At 34.7% G+C, this 22,925-nt stretch overlaps 1 protein-coding gene across 1 annotated transcript in view; it reads left to right on the top strand.

Annotated features, from left to right (window-relative positions):
• PFKP (phosphofructokinase, platelet) overlaps positions 1 to 22,925 on the top strand; it is a 31,133-nt gene that overhangs the window by 2,835 nt on the left and 5,373 nt on the right. The window contains 13 exon segments of the mRNA XM_010283562.1: positions 50 to 239; positions 2,721 to 2,886; positions 3,648 to 3,692; positions 3,793 to 3,901; positions 4,332 to 4,427; positions 5,856 to 5,948; positions 6,310 to 6,435; positions 6,933 to 6,997; positions 7,714 to 7,783; positions 10,960 to 11,106; positions 11,979 to 12,049; positions 12,485 to 12,572; positions 19,207 to 19,359. Of these exon segments, the coding sequence (XP_010281864.1) occupies positions 50 to 239; positions 2,721 to 2,886; positions 3,648 to 3,692; positions 3,793 to 3,901; positions 4,332 to 4,427; positions 5,856 to 5,948; positions 6,310 to 6,435; positions 6,933 to 6,997; positions 7,714 to 7,783; positions 10,960 to 11,106; positions 11,979 to 12,049; positions 12,485 to 12,572; positions 19,207 to 19,359 (1,419 nt within the window).

Genomic DNA, 22,925 nt, shown 5'->3' with positions numbered 1-22,925 from the left:
AGCAAAATACTGGATTATAAATTAAAACTGTTACACATCCTTTTTCTAGGGAGGTACAGTTATTGGTAGTGCACGCTGCAAATCCTTTCGTACCCGGGAGGGCCGCCTCCAGGCAGCCTGCAACTTGGTTCAGAGAGGGATCACTAATCTTTGTGTGATTGGCGGAGATGGTAGCTTAACTGGTGCCAATCTTTTCCGTGAAGAATGGAGTGGACTTCTGGAAGAACTGGCACAGAAAGGTAAGTTTGCATTTAGATCCTGTAGACTTCTAGTCCAATCTCCAGGTAAGTTATGCACCCTAACTGTAAGTACACAAAGTATATCCAGAGGATATTTCTTAAATTCGAAAATCAAATGCATACATTCTAGGAAATTACATGGTTCTTCGTAATGTAATACTTTTTGATGTCTATACATTCTTTCTTATATACCATAAAAGTTCAAAAAAGCCAAATCTATTACTGGGCAACTTGTCTGTGTGGCAGGGCCTGAACCTTCTGCTTGAAAAGCCCTTTGCCCTCAAATCCAAACTGAGATGGTAATTCCTTTCCTACAACAAGCTACACACTTGGTTGTTATTAAATTGTGATGCTTATATGTCACTATTTGTTTAAGATCAGAACATTAAGTGGCTGTTGCTAAAAGTGCATCCAGCCCAACAGCTGTCTTTGATGGCATCCAAGAGAATGTATGGGGAAGAGTGCAAGAACAGAACAAGCCTAAATAATGCTGTGTGGATGCTATATGTTATTCATAATATAGAAATACTCTGATAGGCTCCATCCATTTCTGTCTTCAGGACTTCCTGAACCAGATTCTGTTAGCAGTCCTTAATGAATTTCTCTTCCACAAGTGTGTACGGTCTCCTTGAAAGTATACAGCTTGTTGCTGAAAACACTGTGTAGCAAGGAATTACACAGCTTCACTGAATGATGAAGATTGTGAAGAATCTTCTCCTTCTGTTTATTTTGATCCTGCTGGCTTCTAGTTTCATTTGATGTCCTGTAATTTTTGTGTTATAACAAAAGAGTGAATGATTGATTCTGCTTCCTCTCTGCATGCCACTTGAGATTTTTTGGCTGTCTTATTTTCCCTTCATCATCTTTTTCTAGATGGAAGAGTCCTAGTTTGCTTAGTTGTTCCTTATATGTAAGTTCTATACCTTGATCATCTTTGTTGCCCTTCTCTGAACCTTTTCCAGTTCTACCATGTCCTTTCTGAGGTGGGGAGGACCACAACTGCACCCAGTATTCAAGATGAGGGCAAACCATGGATCTACACAGTAGTATAATGAACTTTGTTTTGTTTTCTATTCTTTTCCTAATGTTTTCTAATATTTTGATTTTTTTTGACTGCTATTGAGCATTGAAGCTGAATTATTAATGAAAACAGCATTATTATAGTATTATGCTGAAAATAGCACTATTTTGTTTGTGATTTTAGGGTACATTTTTCATATGTATTAGTTTACATTTATCTACAATGAATTCCATCTGATACTTTACTGCTCACTGTGTCGTGCTAGGCTTCTTCATTTCTTCTCAGACACTCCACACCTTTAGATCCCAAATAATTCAGTTTGATCAGCAAACTTTGGCACCTTACTGCTCATTCCCTTTTCTAGGTTATTGCTGAGTCTGTTGAACAGCGCAGATCCCTGTAGAACTCCACTGGTTACTTTCCTCAGATACAAGACCTTGCATTTACTACTGCCCTCTGTTTCATATTTTTTACCCTCTGTTTCACATTATTTATTCTATGCAAAAGCCTTCTCTCTTACGCTGTGGCTACTTAGTTTCCTCAAAGTCTTTTGAGGACAGATCTTGTCAATGGCTTTTTAGAAATCTAAGTAGAATATGTTAACCAGATATCCCTTATTCATGTGATTATTAAGTCACCTTTGGAACTCTAGAAAGGTTTGTAATGCATGGTATACATTCATGGAAAACATTTTGATTCTTCTTCAGAATGCTGTATTTATGGACATTAATTATATTTTTCATTATGGTTTCTACCACTTTCTCTAGTGTAGACATTAAACACACTGATATACAGTTCCTGAATCCCATATTAAAAATTTGGCATTATATTTACTACTATCTCATCCACAGATACTGCGGTAGTTTTAAGCACTTAAGTGCTAAGGTATTTCATCCTTGAGATCCTTTAGTACTCTTGGATGATTCAGCATTTTCACTGATGTCTTGGGAGACACAGTCTAAGACTTAGAATAGGAGCTTTTGTATTCTATTTGCTTATTAATAATGAAATCAGAGCCTTTCAGTGTTGCAGAAGAGAAGTTTTCAAAAGTTTAATGCTGGTTTTTGATTGTTTACATGCCCGTAATCATACCCAGTTTGCATTCTTCTTCATTGTATGTCATATGCTGAGACAATTTGAATGCTATTGTTTAAGTCCAAACAATCAATTTTAAGGTTGGTTACGAAACTTGATAATCTGTTGACACTGAAATGGACTGAAAAGCTTTTGTTTCCTTCCTTACTGTAAGGAGTTCTATGCAGGATTCTTTTGGTTGGTTGGTTGTTTGATTGGCTTTTGTTTGTAGTTTTGACTAACCTTGTTACCTAAAATATCTAAACATAACTTAAATTTTGGATATGATTAATTCACAAAAGTAGACCACCCAAGAAATATGTCTAAAATGTTTGTGGTTTTTTAAAATAAATCTTACAACTCTTTCTCTGGATACTTCTTTACAGGAAATATTGATGAAGAGGCTGTTAAGAAATATGCTTACCTTAACATTGTGGGAATGGTTGGATCCATAGACAATGACTTCTGCGGCACTGATATGACCATAGGTACTGACTCAGCCTTGCACAGAATCATTGAAGTTGTGGATGCCATCATGACCACTGCTCAAAGGTAAATTGTGCATGTTACAGAAAACTGTAACAAATATACAACTGTTTATGCTTCAAATCTGAAATTCCCTATTGCCAGACAATAGTGGCGATTACAAGTTAATTTTACATAGAAGTTAGGTAGCTGGTATTTGTAGTATTTCTAGAGTGGGAATAAGAGCTCTTTTTGGTTGCATCTTTCAAGTGTCTCCATTTTCTTTTTTGCTTAATAACTGCTTTTCCATCTTGTCATGGCAGTACTTCAAGCATCTGATCGTAGAGGCTACATCAGCTTTAGAGGCAGGCTTTGTTTTTTTAATATGTTTTTAGTCCTTCCCAGACATACCTACTCTTATAGAGAAGATCCAGACACGCTTTGAATAGTACAAAGTAACATCTGTTTGTATATAAGCTTTCCGTAGGTAAAATTTAAACAGTTAAATGATTTTTTTCTTTCTTTTTTTTTTTTTAAATACAGCTATATCATTATGGTTCTTAACTGTGGGTCTGCATCATTTACATTTCGAGTAAATGTTCACCTCGTCTCTCCTAACTGCCTTTACATGTTTTAGAAGAAAGTAGTAGTGAAAATGAATTATGTGTTGGAATATATGTAATGTTAAATACATTGTTCAAAACGGCCTCTATTTTACTAATGAATTCTGTGCCTGGTAAGCATGGTAAACACAGGCTATTTCCTGATACCAGGTTCTGATTTCAAGAGTTTGGACTGGATTTTTGAGTTGCAATATTACAGTTAATTTGTTTTTCTTATTTTTACAGCCATCAGAGGACGTTTGTTCTGGAGGTTATGGGGAGACACTGTGGGTATGTATTGTCTTCAGCAGTTTGTGTCTCATACAGATACAATTATGAAAGATCAAGAAATGTGAACCATAAATGTCTAATCACTTCTTATGTTTATTAGGTATCTAGCTCTTGTTAGTGCCTTAGCCTGTGGTGCAGATTGGGTATTTATTCCTGAATACCCACCAGAAGAAGGATGGGAAGATTCAATGTGTGTTAAGCTTTCAGAGGTAATCTGTTACTATGTTTCGGATTTCCTGACATTTTTGCAGCTGCTGTTTGAAAACAGTGATTTAAACATGTGATGAGAACTTTCACAAGTCTTTGTTTTGGTGTCACAGACAGTGCCATTTGATCTTTAACAGTTCTTTTCTTGCATTCTGTGCTTGTTTTGAAGAATTATATGACCTACTCTAAGGATTACATAAAACTATTAATATATAAGCAGTGTGTGTACCTTTCCTCATTAGTTTGATATAAGACATTTCACTTCATCAGTGAAAAGACCTGTATGAATATAAAATATGTGAGAACTCTGCAGTGATCCAGAAATATTTCCTCAAATCCTAGCAGCTTAATGTATAGCAGTTGATTATAAAATTGTGCTGTAAATTTCTTGAAGTTTTTTATTACATGGATGTGCTTTTATTTTTATTATAGAATCGTGCACGAAAGAAAAGGCTGAATATTATTATTGTAGCTGAAGGAGCTATTGATTGCCACAACAAACCTATAACATCAGAGAAGGTTAAGGATGTAAGTGTCAGCATCCTTATGATGCACTTTCTGTTTTGTTCTTAAGATGGGGCTTGTTACTAACAATAAAATTTCTGTAAAGTAAATCTGTTCCTGTAAAGTAGCTTATCACGCAGCTTGCTGGTTATATTTTATATTTGTGCTTTATTATCTGAATCCACATCCCACTTAAAGGGGAATTATTTCAGTGCCTGTTCATTAGAACCTTGTTTCCTTGTAAAATAAGACAACACTCTAGAAACCTACTTCATGGGTAGAGTGTCTGAAATCAGTTCAATTCAGTAATTATAATCCTGTTTTACTTTATATTTCTTGTAAAATTTTAATAATGGTCTGTCTTATAGTGAAATAATAGTGTCTACTTTGGACAAAGTCTTGTCACTTTTTTCTAAATGGTTGCTTTGCCAAAAATTTCATTGGTGTCAAAGTTTAAGAAAAACTTTTGAGCTGAAGTTACTCTGCTTTTCTTGGAAAGGGTCTCTTAAGAAAATAAGTTGAAAAATAGCCATTGGCAGGAAAGTGCTGTGACACTTTGACTTTACCTGGGGTTTATCTGTGACTGTGAAGTTTTGTCTTCAATTGCAGTCAATCTGAGGTGACTCTAAATTCAGAACTGCAGTTTTGCAAAGTAAAATTTAGCACCAGATGATGTTAAGTGTACATACAACAGATAGTTATTATGCATTTATGGAAGAAATATTACTTGTTTGCTACAAATTTCAGCTAGTTAAAACATTCAAAAACTACAAATAGCAGGGACAGAAGATTTTGTAAATAATTTATGAAATTTTTTCCTGCTTTACGGTATCCATCACTTATTCCTAACCTTAGGTGCTCACTGATGATGTGTTAATAAAAGATGTCTTTCTGTGACTTTAGTTTTGATATATAACAGAGGAAATTGAAGGAAAGTCTGACTGAATTAAATAGTTTTATTACTATAATTTTTACTGCAAGTTTTAAAAGTCTTGTCAATGAAGGTTAAAAATCATGTTCACTAAAGTTTTGCTCAGAATCTTTTGGGATGTGTAATCTTGCACATAGATGAAACATGGAGTGATTAAAACACTGTAATTGAACTTCCTTCAAGTATTCTAATTACAATATTTAGACCTGCTTTTTTAAGGCTGAGGACTGTGCATAATGAAGCCATTATAACTGCAGTTAAAGCATTGCAGTCTAAGCCACTGTTTTGCCATGAATAAATAAAGTGTTCCTTTCTATTAGGAATCTGGAGTTTCGTTCTAGTTTAGGAATAAACTGAAGCCTGGCTTAACTTTGTAGTGTTTTCATAACTGTTGACATACTACTGTATAGTACGTGTAGAATTTTATTATTCCAATAGTATGTGAAGCAGAGGAATGCTAACATGTGCGTATGTAAAATAATGATGATGATAAACCCACTATATTTTGAAATTCTTTGCAGCTTGTGGTTCAGCGGCTCGGTTTTGACACCCGAGTAACTATCCTGGGTCATGTGCAAAGAGGTGGAACCCCTTCAGCTTTTGACAGAATTTTGGTGAGTGAACCTACAGTAATTACGGCACCACATGGTACAACTACATTCTGATTATTTATTTGGGAGTGGGGTAGTTCTTTACCTGATTAACTTGACAAATTCAATTATTATGTCACATTAACTGGCTGAATAGCTCAAATTCAGAATAGTGAAGCACTTCATGTAAAGTAATCTATATTAGGTTTAAAAAGCAAAGCTGCAAGAACTATTGTCTATACTATTAAACAGCCTGCAACATTTTCACCTGCGAAGGAGTAATTGGTTTCAGCTTGATTTACAGAGAAGTCATGGCCATTTCTATGATTGGATGCCTAGTGCTGTTACGTGCTTGCTTCAATATTCAGACATTTTCTGTTTTCAGGCAAGTCGTATGGGTGTGGAAGCTGTACTTGCCCTTTTAGAAGCTACTCCAGCTACCCCTGCTTGTGTCGTGTCCTTGTCTGGAAACCAGGCTGTCCGTCTGCCTTTGATGGAGTGTGTGCAGATGGTGAGTTTCTGGCAAAATGCCAGTTTATAGTTACTCATTAACTACAACAGACCACTGTGTACAATAATTGCCTGTTGTCATTAAAACACTGATGGGAATGTGTGCAGCAATGTCCCACATTTGGGAGTAATGAACTTCATGTGTGTTCTCTTTTTATTGCTACGACAAATTCTTCAGATGCTTGCATCCATTTACATGTCATACACAACAATCAGGTTTCAGCACTAGAACTGTTCAACTTAAGCTAAAAAAAGAAAATGCAGAATAGATACAATGATTTTTATTTTTTCCTCCTAGCAAAGCTTTCGGTGTCTGCTTCTACTTTGTTCTTCTGTCCACTGTAATTTATGCTGAGGTAGTTCATACATTAATGAATGTCAATATTTATTTTTTCACTTTGGAAGGCTATTTCAGAATGATCTATTTACTGGAATATATTAAATAATCAGCTTCCTGTGTGTTTTAAACATATTGAGTAATCAACTTGTTTTTTCAAGACTCAAGAAGTCCAGAAAGCCATGGATGAGGGAAGATTTGTTGAGGCTGTGAGGCTTCGTGGAAGGTATGGCAAATAACCTGTATCAATTTATTGACTCTAGAAAAGATGAATTTATGTGCTGTTCTGCTGGCATTTCACATTTTATTTTAAATAACTTAATAGCCATGTGGGTTTATGTATTTAAGAATAATAAAGGAGATGGAAGAAATGTTGCTTAAATAGAGTAATTGAAATTCTTATTTGCATAAAAACATGCAAAACAAAGAAAACTGTAGTTCAGTACTGTGTCAGGCTAGTGACTAGTGACTGATAAGATAAGTAGTCACAAAGAAAAGAGCTGCAGTGTTGTATAAGCTGACTGGTAGCAACCATATGTTTGCTCAAAATTTTGAGGCCAATCCTGTGAGCTTGTTTGTATCTAGCTGGTAGTTTTCCAACAGTAATGTTGGGAGATGTTCTGCACTCTTATGTGTCAACAGATCATTTTCTGTTTCAAGCCATTTGATAATAAAATGCTTTATCACCAATCTATAAAACTCACTTTCCAGCTATGTAGTTATTTTGTATTGTGTTTTTTCACCATTATTTTGAATAATATAGAGTATTTTCCAGTGTTCTCTCATTTCCAGTTTTTATTGTGTTTTGCATTTGTAATAACTTTGGTCCAAATATTACATACCTGTTTTTAAAAGTTTTGGAAAAATTTAAGTGTTTGTTTAAAATAACTATGAGTTTGAAAAATTTACTATTTTATTTATCTCATTTACTTATTTATTTAGGAGCTTTGAAAACAACCTTAACACCTACAAGCTACTGTCACACAAAAAGCCAGATGCTGAGCTTCCAAAGGTAAGGGTTTTTTTGAGTGTGCCATGCATGTCTGCTTTTGGGATATCTTAACAAATAGTGTTTTTCTTCTTCTCTCCCCCTCATCCCACCTCAATGCTCTCTTCAAACCTATGCTATAGGATATTCTATAAAATCTGTTAAACATTATAATGGCAGAAAGATGCTTGCAAAACACAACTTTATTCTAATAATAACTAACATTTTTTTTTTAAATGAAATACCATTCTAACAACAAAAAAAAATTTCTCTTAGAGAATTTCTCTCTGGATATATGTCTGGCCCCAATTGCTATAGCATCTGGTCCTAGTAGTTAGTTATGCCTCCTGTTGAAAGGTGATGTAATCATGAAGAGCAGTCTAAGAATCTTGGGATAAAGAGGAAGATTCAATATAAAAGAATTCTAGCCCTTCCTTTTGAAGGGCAAAACCGCTCAAGAACAGGGGTAAGTCCAGGAATTCATGGGATGGAATAGTGAAGACAGGTGCATAATGTTTACCTGATCTAATAAATCACTGTTACTGTTACATTTTTTTTTATTCCAATTAAATCTATGCATAATGATTAATTGTATCTTCTCAATACTAGTAAGGAGAAAAGTTGCATTATAAATAGGAAAAGTTCATTTGAATAGCTGACCTCTGTTCCGAAATTCTGGGGATAACAAGTAACATAATCACAACTGCCATTTTAGTTGACAAAAATTACTGCATAGTGTCATGGAAAACTTCACACAGTAAAGGAAACTTGGTTACAAATGAAAAGTTATAATAGCAGCTTCCAAGGAGACTACGAAAAAATAACTGTTTAAATTATACTTTTACTTTTGCCTAAATATAAGTAAAAGGAAATACATAAACCAAACTTATTTCAAATATACCTGCCAAAACAGTAATTTTTTTTTTTTTTAAATAAAGACCTAAGTTTGACCTTCAACAGGTCAAAGAATTCAGGATTTTTTTTTTTTTGTGGATATTTCAACATTTGCTTTGCCGCATCAGGTGTGTATTTGGTGGGGTTTTTTGTATACTAATGAAAATTTAGGACTGTTAGCATTGGGGTTTTGTGTTTCGTTTTAAAATAGTTTTGCCGTATCTTTTTGTGATGGATGACATTAGAAGGAAATGTAGGCTACTTGTAATTATTAACTACTTGGATTTGAGTACACTAGCCAAATCTGTGTGTTTCAATAAAAGGAGTTGGATGGAATTTAAAAAGTAGATGAAATGTGCATGTCACAGGAATTGAGGAAAAGGCTAAGCTGATCAGATCGTTAGAGCCTACTGAATGCTCTGCTTCAGCAGTGTTGCTGCACATGGATATTTTGCTGCTTGTGTTTCTTTTGCCTTTTTCTGCAATCCTTTGATTGTGCCAGAGCTAAAAAAGAAACCGTATACATTCTGGCTTGTTTGGGTTTTTTTAATTGGAAGAGATGCCATGATCATTACCTAATAACTGTTCTGGTTTTTTGTTCCATATTCCCAGCTAATAGGTTATACCTCTTCCGCATTACCAAGTTGTTACAATTCCATCATGTTAATAGTTACAAGCAATTTAAGGTCATCCAGCTGACCTAAAGCATGATGAATTTTAGTGTATAAGCTTAGGCTATTTTGTTGCATTTTGCTTGCATATTTTGCTGTCATTTAAATTCTGTTTGCTAAATTCATACAGAGTGGTTAAACTTTCCCAAACATCAGGCATGTAAAGTTTTAATTCTTTACTTACAATTTCTCTCAGTATTAATTTCAGAGCTATAAAAATAAAACAAAACTAATAAATTGCAGTGCCTTCTTCATTTTTTGGTACTGGGTTGTATTTTTATCTGTTGTAAATCAATACTTATTGATGTCAGTGAAACTGTATTGATTTATATTAGCTGACCATTTCTTAATCAAAGACAGTGGCCTGTGATTTATCTGGAAATAAGCCTTCCATTTCAAGGAATACTTCATGTACAGAAGACGTGCATTTCATGCTTTGCATTTCAAATTTAATCCAAGGATGCTTACTAGCATTTTACAGACAAAAGCACTCTTGCTCTTTTTACCCTTGTGGTGCACATTTATGAGTATTTTCTTTGTTACAGTTTTCTTTTTTAACTTTTTTCCTCTGGGAAAGAATCCATGATCTGAAACATTCTGGATCTATCAGTATAAAGTAGTCATTCCGTGGAAGAAAATTGGAAAACTGTTGTGGTTTTAGAGTTGGGTCTGTTGTAACAAGGCAGAAGTTTTTAATAGTATTTTGTAGCTAAATTGTGTGATTTTGGATACTAGTGTTGTTCAGTCTGTAATGCTTACATACCTTTACATGTATTTGTTTTATCTAGAGCAAACTGATAGCAAAGCAATATAAATGGGGACTAAATGCATAGGTATGGAATACACATTATATAGCAAAATAACTACTATTTCATGTTACGTTTTAAACAGAACCTTCTGTCTTCAGAACCTTCTCTCTTCATATTGCCTGTGGTTTAATTTACAAATGTATATTTGATGTCTCAGACTTCTCCATTTGAGCTGATTAGCTGCTTACCTGGGATACTCATTAAACTTGGAGAGACACTGTATATAAGTATAGTTTCTTTGAGTCATTAGGAAATGCTTTAAAAACTGCCATGATCTGAATATGTATTTTATTGTGAAAAATGCTAAGTGCTCCTGTTTACTACTATATTGTCAGCTGCTCTGAAAACCTAGCCGATACTTTAAAAGTTGTCATCTATTCCACTTTGCATGGTACTGATGATATACACCTAACTGCAATGTTGCTAGAACCTACTCTTTTCTTGGCTATTCTGGGTGTTTTTGCAAAAACCTACTGCTTTGGTAACATGGAACTGGTTGAATAACAGAGGCTATCTTTCGTTTCTTGAACCTAGGTGAGCTAGAATATAAAAATGTGAATAATTTAATCTGTAAATCAAATAAAAATGTGATAAAGTCTTATCTAAACACAGGCATTCTTTTTTTTAAACTGTTTGTTTCTATGTGACAGTCTGCAAATGGGGAAATACGTGTATGTCTATTCTAGTTAACTTTAAATTTTGCATGGTTTTAGGGGCTTTGAAATTTCCTTTCCTACATTCCAATATTTAGCAACTCTGTATGATGGACAAATTAACCATGGTGTAGTAATTAAAGTGCTTACTAAATACTGTTTTTCTCTTGCAGACTAATTTTAATGTGGCAGTTTTAAATGTTGGTGCCCCTGCAGCTGGAATGAATGCTGCAGTGAGGGCTGCAGTGAGAGTTGGCATAACTGAAGGCCATAAAATGTTTGCTGTCATTGATGGATTTGAAGGTTTTGCTAGAGGGAAGGTCAGTATTCTATGTGTGGATTACATAGTAGTATGTACCCCATCCCACACCACCACCTTTGTTTATGTTTTTAGAAGGTATGTTCTGTCGTAACTGTTGTGGGAACTGATTCTGTAAGTACTTTTATTTCATAAAGATACATAAAACCCAAATTGTAACTGTATTTCTCAATTATTCAAGTCTATATATTAATAAAGTATTGCTAATTACATGCTGCAGAACTACAAAATTAGTTCAGATGAACCCTACTTTCACATTTCGGTCAATGTTTAGCGTATGGTAGGTCTTCCACAGAATAACAGAAGAATCACTGATTCTTCTGTGCGATGAGTTATTGCATCTGTGCTCTTTCGCTATAAGAAAGCTTGCAGTGGTACTTGTTGAAGGAGGAAGCTTCCCCCCCCCTTCCCCCCAGGTGAGTTAGTTTCTTCTGTTCCCCTGTTTTAAATGTTAAGCATCAGGTGGTATACTGAGGAGAAACTGGATACAAGACTTATGATTTCTATGCCTAGCTGGACCCATAGGTCCCAAAACTAACTTCAAAGACCTGGTTTTAGATTTTTGTGTTTCACATTCAATAGGAGAGGATGTGAAAATAGGATCATAATATGAAAGAAGGAGGTAGGATTCATCATGATCTGGAGGAAGAAAGAACAAATAGATAAGAATGGAAAGGGAGTGGTAAGAATTCAAGAGACATTAAGTTAACCACTTGATGCTGTTTTCTTTCTTTGCCAAGTTCTTTTTTGGTGCTGTTTGTGCCCAGCAACTTGTTCCAACAGCTTTACATTAAGAGGTACCTGATGTTTGCTGCATGTCAAGAGAAGTAACTGGGTAATTAACAGAATCTCCTTTTTCACTTTTATTCAAAGATAAAGGAAATCAGCTGGGGAGATGTTGGAGGCTGGACTGGTCAAGGAGGATCAATTCTTGGTACAAAACGGTAACGTCAATATTTTGGCAGTTGATATGATGAATTCTAATATTTTAAATAACCAGTGTATGAATCCATGCTCTTTTCCTTACACGGACTGTTTTAAGTCCTCATTTTATTTTTTTTTTTAAATTGTTACATTCCAACTTGGATATCTTTATAGTATTTTACCAGCTCTGAAGAAAGAATGAAAATAGGAGTCAGGATCTCAACTTAAAAATTTTATGGGGTCCTTACACTTAAAAGGATTGTAAGCTTGTAATTTCTCTACAGTTGACGTGATTCCTGACTGGTTGTCAGGAAGAATTATTTGTACTGCCAAGTACGTAAAATGAAAAATACTGCATTGCCTGCTCAGTTTACTGTTTCAGCTCAGTAATTAGTTCTTATTGCTGCAGACTCTGTAAATTGTTTTTATTTTTCTTTTGGTTTAATAATTTTTAGTACTCTTCCTGCAAAATACTTGGAGAAGATTGCTGATCAGATGCGCACTAACAACATTAACGCCCTTATGGTTATTGGTGGATTTGAGGTACACTGAAATGTCTAATTATGTCTGAGTAGAATTCCTCACAAAAGGAATAGACCATTTTAATTTTTACTGAATCTTCATGTAAAGTGTATTTGTTTATAACTGTATTTGATACACAACACAGGTAGTGTTTAGGATCAGAAGTATTGTCAATCACTGATTATGTGGAAAATTGACATTCAATACAGCGACTAGTAACTGCAAAACAGGATGTGCCAAATGGATAAATAAGGCAAAATAGCATGATAGTATTTTTGTATTTAAAAAAAAAATTCATGTCTTTAGTAGTGCAAGTTCCAGTCTATACCGTATCAATATTTAGAACGACCTTCCAGAAGTTTTTGACCTTTAGTAATAATTGGACTGTGATCCCTTATTTAAGTCACTCTTTCTCACATAGTGCATTTCAAAATCTTTACTTGATCTAGAGATGTATTTTCTTTTTTTTCCCCATATTTCATGTTCATTTCCTTTTACTAAATAATAGATTTTTGAAAATTTGGTTCAGGGAAGTATTTTGCCACCTCTTCCCAGAGAAGAACATGCTTATTGCTTCTCGATAAGGAATGTATCATCCATTTTTTCTAACCTGTTAGGCATGGCCCTAGCTCAGGAATATTAAGATTTTAAATGAGTAACGGTACCTGAGGATTGGGGAACTAGTTTGCAGTATTTTTGTGTTGTACGAAGCACTTAGTTACGTCTAAATTACAACATTCATTTTCAAGGGAATATATATTTATTGTTTGTTTTCAAATGTATATCTGTATTTAATGCTTTCTTTTTTTGTGTGTGTTAGATTTTAGTGTTTCCGTAATGCTTTGACTTGCTGAAGTGTGCTGTGGTAGAAATGGCTCCCCCTGTGGCCCTTTCCATTTTACCATTCCAACTTTGCCCTTATTTTATTCATCCTAATTTTTCATCTAATGCCTGTGCCAACAGGCGTACCTTGGACTTCTGGAGTTGTCAGCTGCCCGAGAGAAATATGACGAGTTCTGTGTTCCAATGGTTATGGTTCCTGCAACTGTATCCAACAATGTACCGGGTTCAGATTTCAGCATTGGTGCAGATACTGCTCTGAACACTATAACTGATGTAAGTCTATTCTGGTGTGTGCGCTTATTAACAAAGCAGTTCTGGTTAAAACTGACGAAATTGGCTAGAACTGGATATTTTTATAGACCAGAACTTTGGAAATGTAATCTGGAAAATGATACAGTTACTTGGTATAGCCACATTCATGACACTTACTTAAAAAAGAGAAGGTTTAGGATCCCAAACGCTTCCATTAGGTTTCCTCTGAAACTACAGTGACCTGTAAATTTGTAAACTACAAAATAAGGTGGCATATGTATATGTTATATAGAAGAAAGAAACCTAAAGCTAAGTCTTGATGATCATTTGATGCACTGTAGAAGAAAAAAATCCCTATTATACAAACACTGAGTGAATGTTGTGCTATTCAGAAAGAGATCTGTATGTATGTATGTATGTAGTATCTTGATTTCTCTAATAGAGGATATAAGATCTATATTTCTCTAATAATAGGAATTACATGTGTTCTACTAATAAACAGATTCTACAGAAAAGAGTTGAGACATATGAAGTATTTTTGAAAAGATCAAATGCAGTGATAACGATGTAAATTAAAAATGGATTGGTTAATATTACACTCAGTTGAATAAAGAGAATTGTCAAACAGCACACAAATGAAATTGTCAGGCATGCACATTTACCATTTATCTGAATCACTTAAGAAGCATTAATCCATCGTACCGCTACTAAGAAGAGCAATTCTGTTTCTGTATATTCTGACATAATTACAAGTACATAAATACGAGTTCCACTTTCTGATTTTTGTCTCGAGCCACGTTGGAGCCAGAATGTAGAATTTTTTTGCTGATTGTAGATGTTGAGCTACATTTTATTATGTGAAAAATAACAAGCATGGTGCTCATGTGAAGTGAGAAAAGTATTTGAAATTGCTTTGAAAGTGAAATGTCAATTCTTCTATCACTTAGATGTATTTGAAGATTCTAATAATGATATTATTTTCAGAAATTTGAAGGATGCTTCAAATGCTGTCAACTTCAAGAGCACTAAGATAATTTTCACATGTTTGGTTTTTGTTTTTTACCATGACAACATAAATATTTTTACCTTCAGCAAAATAAACCCTTCAGTTAAGAAATTTCCGTTTCCGTAAATATTGCCTTGAACAAGACTGTAAGCTAACTAAAATTTGTCTTGACCGTATTCTTTATAGACAACTTAGGTTATAAATGTTCATGTTTCCAGTTCTGGTAAATAAAAATATCTCTCCAAAATGATTGGTCACAAATTAAGGTGAGTAAAATGATTGTGCATAACACCTACTTTTCTTCTTTTCTTTTCTTCTTAAGCTTTGTTTACCTAACTAGCTTCTTTTTATAGGTCATTTCATGTAGAGTGGGATATATCTTAGTCAGTCTCATTGTTGTGTTTTGCTTTATACTTAGGCTTCTAGATATTACCCACCTTCATTAGATACTAAAATATCAGTATCTCCATATTTTCAATGCAGTAGGTGAAAACTTTTCAAACTGATTTTTTTCTTTTACTAATAGCTTTCGTCTTGTTTTGCATTTTATTTTCCCTAGATTTTTCTCTGAAATAAATATGAGATGTAATGGCTTTGCAAGATTTAGATTTAATCCAATGCGAAATTAAGTTTTGTTCTTTTTGGGGGGGAAGGTGCAGACTTTTGTTTTGGGGAAGCATTTCTGCTTGATATCTCTTCTGCTCTGATTGTTTGAACATGATTCACTAAAACTGATAATGAAAAATGTATCCTTTCATTCCTGTGTTGTATGTTCAGATCAGGTTCAATAGTGATGATGACCCCTATTAAACGTGACTGCTAGACTCCACACAAGTCTTAGAACTGTGGTAAACAAAGTAGCAAATGGACACGAATATCCATTCTATCTAGTTTATAGCATTTTTATTCCTATTGCCACTATTAGGTCAATAAATGCATCTTAGTTTTCAGTGCTGTCAGATTAGTACCTCTTAGGAACACCAAAATGTCAGCACACTTAGTTTTTCTGCACTCCTATGTTCTTGACAACTTTTAGTAAGGTAAGTACATTTCTGTTGGCTAATGAGGCCTTGTTAGTGTTTGGCATTACTAGACACTTATCAATGTAAGTTGTTTGAAACTTTTCAAGACATGTAAATGGTACCTTGAGACATTTACAGCTAAAATGTGTTAAGGTGCTGTGTTTAAAAAGGAAAAACTATAAAACCCAAGCCAACACGTACACAAGATCTGAATGAGGGATTAGGCTCTTCCCTAAGTTACACATAGTGGATGGTACATTTCTCAATAATTAGATTCTGTAACAGATTCTATGACCCTCTTGATATGCTCCATTTTTGTTTTAAAATACAGGCTTGTAATCAGATGAATAGTAGAATTTGGTTTTTGTTTTGAAGAGTGTTTCAAATTTATCTTCTGCTGTATTTTTCACTTTAGTTTTCAGAATATTAGTGAGAACAATTGTCAATGAACACTCCAAAATATAAAATACCTGGGCAAAGCTGGAGATTTCTGTACCTGAAAAGGGTATGCTTAAGGCTTGTATATCTTGATATACAAAATAAACTGTTTAAGATTGCAGGATAAGAACAAGAACCTTGACTTTTCTGTGAAGTGTCAGTAAAATAACTACCATAATAAAAATACCTGTATTCTCAACTTCATGTTGCTAATCAGTGAAAGGAATAGAATATTATTTCAGATAGCAGACCTGGAATGGGATAACAAAGAAGTGTTAGTTTTTCTCCTACATAATTATGAAGGATAAAAGTTTCTCTTTTAATGAAAGTTGTATTACTTAATATTGATCAAAAAGAGGCATTAGCAATAAGTTCTTCAGGTGGAACTAAAAAGCAGAAAACCTACTCTGTAACTACGCAGAATGAATAAAACATTAGACTCTTTCAGCTACAGAACGTGGAGAGAGAATGGAAAGAATGAAAATTTAATTTGAAAACAAAGCCTACTGATGGGCTAGAGAAAACTGATGGAAAGAGAAATAAACCAGAACCAGGTATGGAAGAATATTAAATTGGTTTAGGAGATGTAGAAGTAAATGGGGAAATAGAAAGAAAAGGTACCAGCTAGAGATGGAGAAAAATAGAACCTGAAAAAGGAGGATGCTGAAACTCTCTAATATGTTTCTTTGAGAATCTGCCTTTTCCTTTCATCAAAGGGAAGAGGTTACCGGTTGGTCAGTTGGTTTTGTGCAAAAAAAAAAAAATAGCAAACAGCCACAAGAAAACCCTTTCTCACAGGGGGTGAATGAAGCTACAGTTACATTGCTTTAATGCAGTCTCCGTGCAGTTTCCTTGAAAGACAGACTCCTGTACCCTCCCAGTGCTGGTATTAGCATATGTGGCTCCACATTAGTCTGAACTAGGAAGCTGAACATTAGCCTGGCCAAGCTAGCTAACCAATTAAATTATCATCCAGTTCAGTCCTAGCAACAGCTGGATGTGGAACTAGGGCAGTAAATTCATCCCTTTCAGTGGCCATTTGCATTTAGATCATCATGGAGTCAACAAACCACAGTATTTCCTTGACTGCATGTATTTTTATGAAGCATCCTTGGTTATGGCAGTGCCCTTTTTAATAACATAAATATGAAAAGGGTGTGAAATTATTAAACCATTTTACTGACAGAGCACAGTATCCCTACATGATCTTGCTGTAGTCCTTTTAAAAAAAGAAAAGCAATTGTTAAAACCACCAATCACATGCTTACCCCTTATAATGATTAAGTAACCCTTTATTGAAAGCATTTTCATACTTTGCCGCAGTGATGCAAAGATGTTGCATATAATCATCTAATGCTCATGCTTGGTGAAGGTACAATCTTTGGATATGTTTGCTGAAATCACTTGCATCAAATAAAACGGCAATATTTAATGCAAGTAAGCATATCTTAACTGCATCTTAACATGTTATGAGTGCAAACTAACCAATTGTGTTAGTTATTGCTTTAAATCTCCCTTCAACTTGGTTTCCCAAAAGTCTCGATAAAAAACTTTAATTTAGAGAAACTCACGTTTTGCAGATCTCCAGGAAGCCACTGCAACTAGTTTATGTCTTTATTTTTCAGTAGAAATAAAAATTCAAAGCAGCCTGACTGAGCAGAATTGGGCTAGGCAATTACTGGCATTTTCTCAAGTGAAGTCCTGTTCACTCAAAAAAAAAAAAAAAAAAAAAAAAAAAAAAAAAAAAAATCCGTTGTGTGCTCTTCTGGCTATAATCCTTCTCAGAGCTACAGGTCTGAATGCGCAGTCTTTCAGACTGCGTGTAAGACTTAAACTGGAAATGCATCCTAGCACTGAACTTTAAATAAAGTTGCGCTCACAAAATACGTGAGTAGAGATAGACTTTAGAAAGTCAGTTTGCACTTCATGCACCTAACTGCCACGTGTCCTGTCCTCTCACTGAACAGGATCTGCTTTATCTAGGAAAAAAACCCTAGAGAGCAGAACTCTGAGGTGAGGTTTTTTCACATCCCCTTCTCCTAAGTTATTACTTAAATTACTCACTGTATAGCTATTTGTGGAGACAGGTTGATGGCTATCTAATAATTTGATCTGCAATAGTTTGCTTCTCTAAACTGGTTTAAGTAACTGAAAAGATGAGACTTCTGTGAACATCAGTTCTTTCTGGGAGAAAGATTAAGGAAAGTGTAACATGCTATGTAATCAGGCTTTCTTGTGGAGAGTCATTACATAGGCAGTTTGAAAAATTGTCACGCATCATGAGAGATGCTGATTAGGAAGAATTGGAATAATGTAGCTAAAAAATGTTTACTGACTTAAAACAGCTGCACAATCTTAACCTTTTCAGTATTATTTTGACATCTATTAGGAACACCTAATCCTTTTCACATGATGATTTGTTGTGTAGCGTTTGGAATCTTCCCAAGGACGTACAGCTGCTTTTCAAAGAGTCTTTGAACTATACTTGCAAACTTTTATTAACTCATCCATGTGCACATGTTCCTGGATTTTTCTCGGCCTGTGTCCAGTCTATGTGCATAGAGGCAGATGTGGGATGTTGATAGAATCTTGGAAGGCATAGGCAAAACCTTTTTTCTTTTTTCTTGGCAGAAATAGATGTGTGTCTTGACTTTATACGATAATGTAGTTTTTAAAAAAGCAGCTTTCTTTAAGCATTTCCTTCAAGTATTAGGTCCTTTACTAGTTAACTTTCTAAACTCCTTAACATGTATCAAACTTTATTCTTTAAGTGGTTTCTTGTGGAATGATTTCCAGTCTACCTTTTTGCTGTCGTCTTCTGCCCAACTGCTTCAGACCTCTATGCTGTGCACACTTCACGTTCACCCTGTGTTAACTTGCACTAATCTTCTGCATTTCTTCAAAGAGCATTGTGCCAATGCAACCCCAGTGCACTGTTGTGGTATGTACAGGATATCCCCCCCCCCAAATAATCTCACCAATTGTATTTACTTGGGCCGATGGACAGCCAAATTTACCATCACATGCAAGGAGTCATTAGCAGAGCAGTCCAAAGACAAGGAATGTATCACTCATACTTGTACCACTGCTTCAGGCCTATGAAAGTTGTCTGCAGCTACACGAGGCACGTTCCCGCTTTGAGGAGTTTTGCATACCTATCTGTGTGTTGCCTGCTACTATTAGCAACAATGTGCCAGGCACAGACTTTAGCATTGGTGCTGACACTGCCTTGAATGCTATTGTGGAGGTAAGACTGCATATCTTTTAAAAGTTAAGATGATTAAATGCATAAGATGAGGATACCTAAAGACCTTGAAATGTCTAGTTTTCTAAAGTAATTAATTTACTTTGTTTTTTTAATGTTTTATAGTTAAGGAGTTTTCCAGGACTGATTAAAGATTAACCTAATGAAAATTAATGATGAATGTTTAACTCTTGGGTACTCTGTTCTGTTATCCAAGACTGCTGCATTAGTACTTAGGACATTTGCTTTTACTGAGAATAAAATATTTTGCTTGCTTTGATTTTGTTTTTTATCTTGTGCAGCTCCTTAGCATTACTTAGGTGAAAGAAGAAAGCACATGTTTTATAAATAGATGCCACATTTATTGCATGGGCTAATGACTGAGCTCAGTGCAGCAAAGCATTTTAAGTACATGGTTAACACTAAACACATGAATAATCCTATAGACTGCATTAGGCTTAACGTATACTAAGAGCATATAAATGCATGCGTAGTATAAGCAGTTAAGTCTGTCACTGATGCTGACTAAACAGGGTGAGGCCAGAACTTGCTATGAATGAGTTCCATTTCAGTCAGAACAACCAGTTTTCTAGTTTTAGTCTGCCATAGGTTTTTCCCTTGGGTACAACTGCTATATGAAGTCTTTAAGTTCTTTACCATCCTACTGAGTCTGCTGTAGCTGCAGCAAAAGGAACTGAGTTGAGGTCTAATGCAAACAAATAAGTAAACCTCTGGAGTGCTCTGGGTTTTATCAAACCCCTCATTATCAATCCATATAACTAATTGTGAAGTAATTGGCCAAGAAAATCAGAGTAGAGATCCAGGGATTTGAGAAATGCAGGTTTGTTTTCCTGCTATGATACAGTATTATTTATTTATATAGAGTGAAAAAGCTCCAGTAGATAATTGAAAGAGCCATGTCAGAATATATTATGGTTTGGTCTTTGGGAGATGCAATACCGCATCCCCAAGGTGAAGACAACTTAAGATGTAGTTGTGGGTAAATCGTAGCAATACGTTTGTAGGCAGGACACAGGTACTTCTACCACTCCATTAGCTGCTTCCCTCTTACCGACTTCTATACATGTCAGGCTATGTCTGCTAATCATGACTGATCTCACTTCTAACAGTGATGCACCTGTAAAAGTGAGAACATGAAAACACAATGGGAAAAAAAGGATCACATATATTGCTGCTTCCTCTTACTTCACTGTTTTTATTATTAATTTTAATTGCAATTTGTACAGCTTTCAGTAATGCTCTCAGTAAGAAATAAAATAAAAATTGTTTCTATTGAATTTCATTATGGTTGGAATGTTTATGCTAAAAGTAGAAAACTATTGATTTGGTGAAGTTTAGAATATCACATTTTTCACAAAGCTGACTCAGTTCATATGAAAGCTCCACTAGCAATGGAATTGCAAAGAGTATTCCAAAAGAGTCACCATGCCTCCATGTTTAAAACTTCTGAAACTTGCATCAGGCATTTGAGCTTTGGCCTTTCTAGCCTATGGAGTAGTATAGGAATTAATGATTTGTTAAAATCCACCTGTGCCATTTTTTTATTTGGGTATTTCTGTCACAGTCATTATGAGAGAGCAAGAACAGTAGAAAGTTTCTACTGTGTCTCTTGTATAGTCAAGAATAGAAATCCTTCTAAATAAATCTAAAGTGAGTAATCCCAAAAACAACTAACGATTTACATCCTTGCTTAGAACTTGGAGCTTCTCAAAAGGCAGAAAATTTCATTCTGCTACCTGCAGTTGGAAGACTCTTTTAGAAACCTTGGCATTTATAAATCTTTTAAGTCTCTCAAAATTAAGGAAGTCTTCACATGTGTATTTTTTTCCTCCAGTGTCTAAAGCCAAGATTTTTTATATGTAAACACAGTATCGATCCAGTTCCAGGCAGCTTTTTAAAAATGAGTTAAAATTGGTTCAGTGCTGCACATGCCACTATTAAAATTAATGGGGATTTTTATAAATTTGATACTGTTTATCATATGCTGGATGCCAGTATTGTGCAAAAATTCTTAGGAAACCACATCTGGAAGAGGAAAGTAAAGTGCTTGAGGACACTGTAAAATCCAAGACAGGTAAAAGCATCGTTTTGAAAAAATTGATGAAGTTCAGTGTAGGCTTTTGTGGTGTAGTTTGTTACAGGGATAATTCCTGCTTAGGACAACAGAATGTCAGTCCGTATTCTGAATAAATTAATGTGAATCCTGCACTTCTGTGTGTATATATGTGTGCATGTGTGTATGTATACACGGAACATGCACATATGATAATATATAAATATGTATAAATTAATTTGCATGTGTCTTGTGGTAGCTGGACCTAAATGCATGCATACAGTGGTTTTAGTCCTTCAGTGCATTAACCCCTATGATGTTAGAAGTTTATTTTCTTAAGTTTTTCTTGTCTATCAGTTCATGATTTGTTCTGTGGTCTGTTAGGTATATTGTTAAAGACCGTATTGCTCACAGTCTAAATTTCAGCTTGAAGTATTATTTTCAGTTAGCTGAATGAAGGTTCTGGTTGTAAATATCTGTGAAACAGAAATCCCTCAAATATTACAGCATCTGCAGCTACTCATTCAGAAAATTAGTAAGGCATAGGGATATTTTTAATATTGCCATAATTACCGTTTCAAGCTTACAAACTTCCCAGGTACTTTAATTTCTCATTTTTACTAAACAGAACTGGTGTAGGGTCAGTACATCAGTTTTTTGCAAAATGCTGGTCACCAAGTCTGATATAACCTATTGATTGATTTATTTTTAAGACAAAGAAGGAAACAGTATCTTTTTTTTTCCTATTACGTGCTTTCTGAAGGGAAGATACGTTATCTGATGACTTTAAAATAGCTTTGAATGGTAGAAAAACTCATTCTAGTAAGTGAGATTTTGTCAAATAGCTGCTCGAGTATTATTAAAACCTGGAGATGCATAGTAACCTAGTTCCTAGGTTTCTTTCTCTAAGTTTCCTAGGTCCTACCACACTGGAGATTTTCTGTGTTATTTTCCGAGTCTCTTGGGCAGCTCTAATAAATACTGGTGTTAACTGGTGGCATATAAGCAACAAATCTCTTCATAGAGAACATTTCTTATGCTGGTCAGAGTAAGATGCAAGTGGAGATCACAGTCTTTTTTTACTAAGTGTGTACCTATTAATTAAAAAACCAAAAACATTAAAAAAGCTCCAGTAGTACTTGAAATAATTCTATTAATTTTATTATAAATTTTTACATTTAATATTAATTAATAATTAATATTTATTGATAATTATTATTAAATTTTTATACTTAATATTAATTAATAATTAATAGTATCATTATTGGAAAGTAAACAACAGGGCAATACATGCTCAGGACTTAAGTTTAAGAAACTGTAACTTAATTGTGGTTGGGGATGCAGTGAATTTTAAAATCAATACTAAGAACAAATAAACTCTTCAGTAATGAATAGAGTTGAAGCAAAGAGGAGAAACTTACTCATACCAGAGCTGATGAAAAAGCTCATTTATATCTATTACTATCTCTGATAGAAAACTATCACAACCTTTAAT

This window comes from Phaethon lepturus, unplaced genomic scaffold (genome assembly GCF_000687285.1).
Source record: "Phaethon lepturus isolate BGI_N335 unplaced genomic scaffold, ASM68728v1 scaffold833, whole genome shotgun sequence".
NCBI classification, from domain to species: Eukaryota; Metazoa; Chordata; class Aves; order Phaethontiformes; family Phaethontidae; genus Phaethon; species Phaethon lepturus.
The sequence above is the reverse complement of the archived record's forward strand: the minus strand, read 5'-3'. Positions and strand labels throughout refer to the sequence as shown.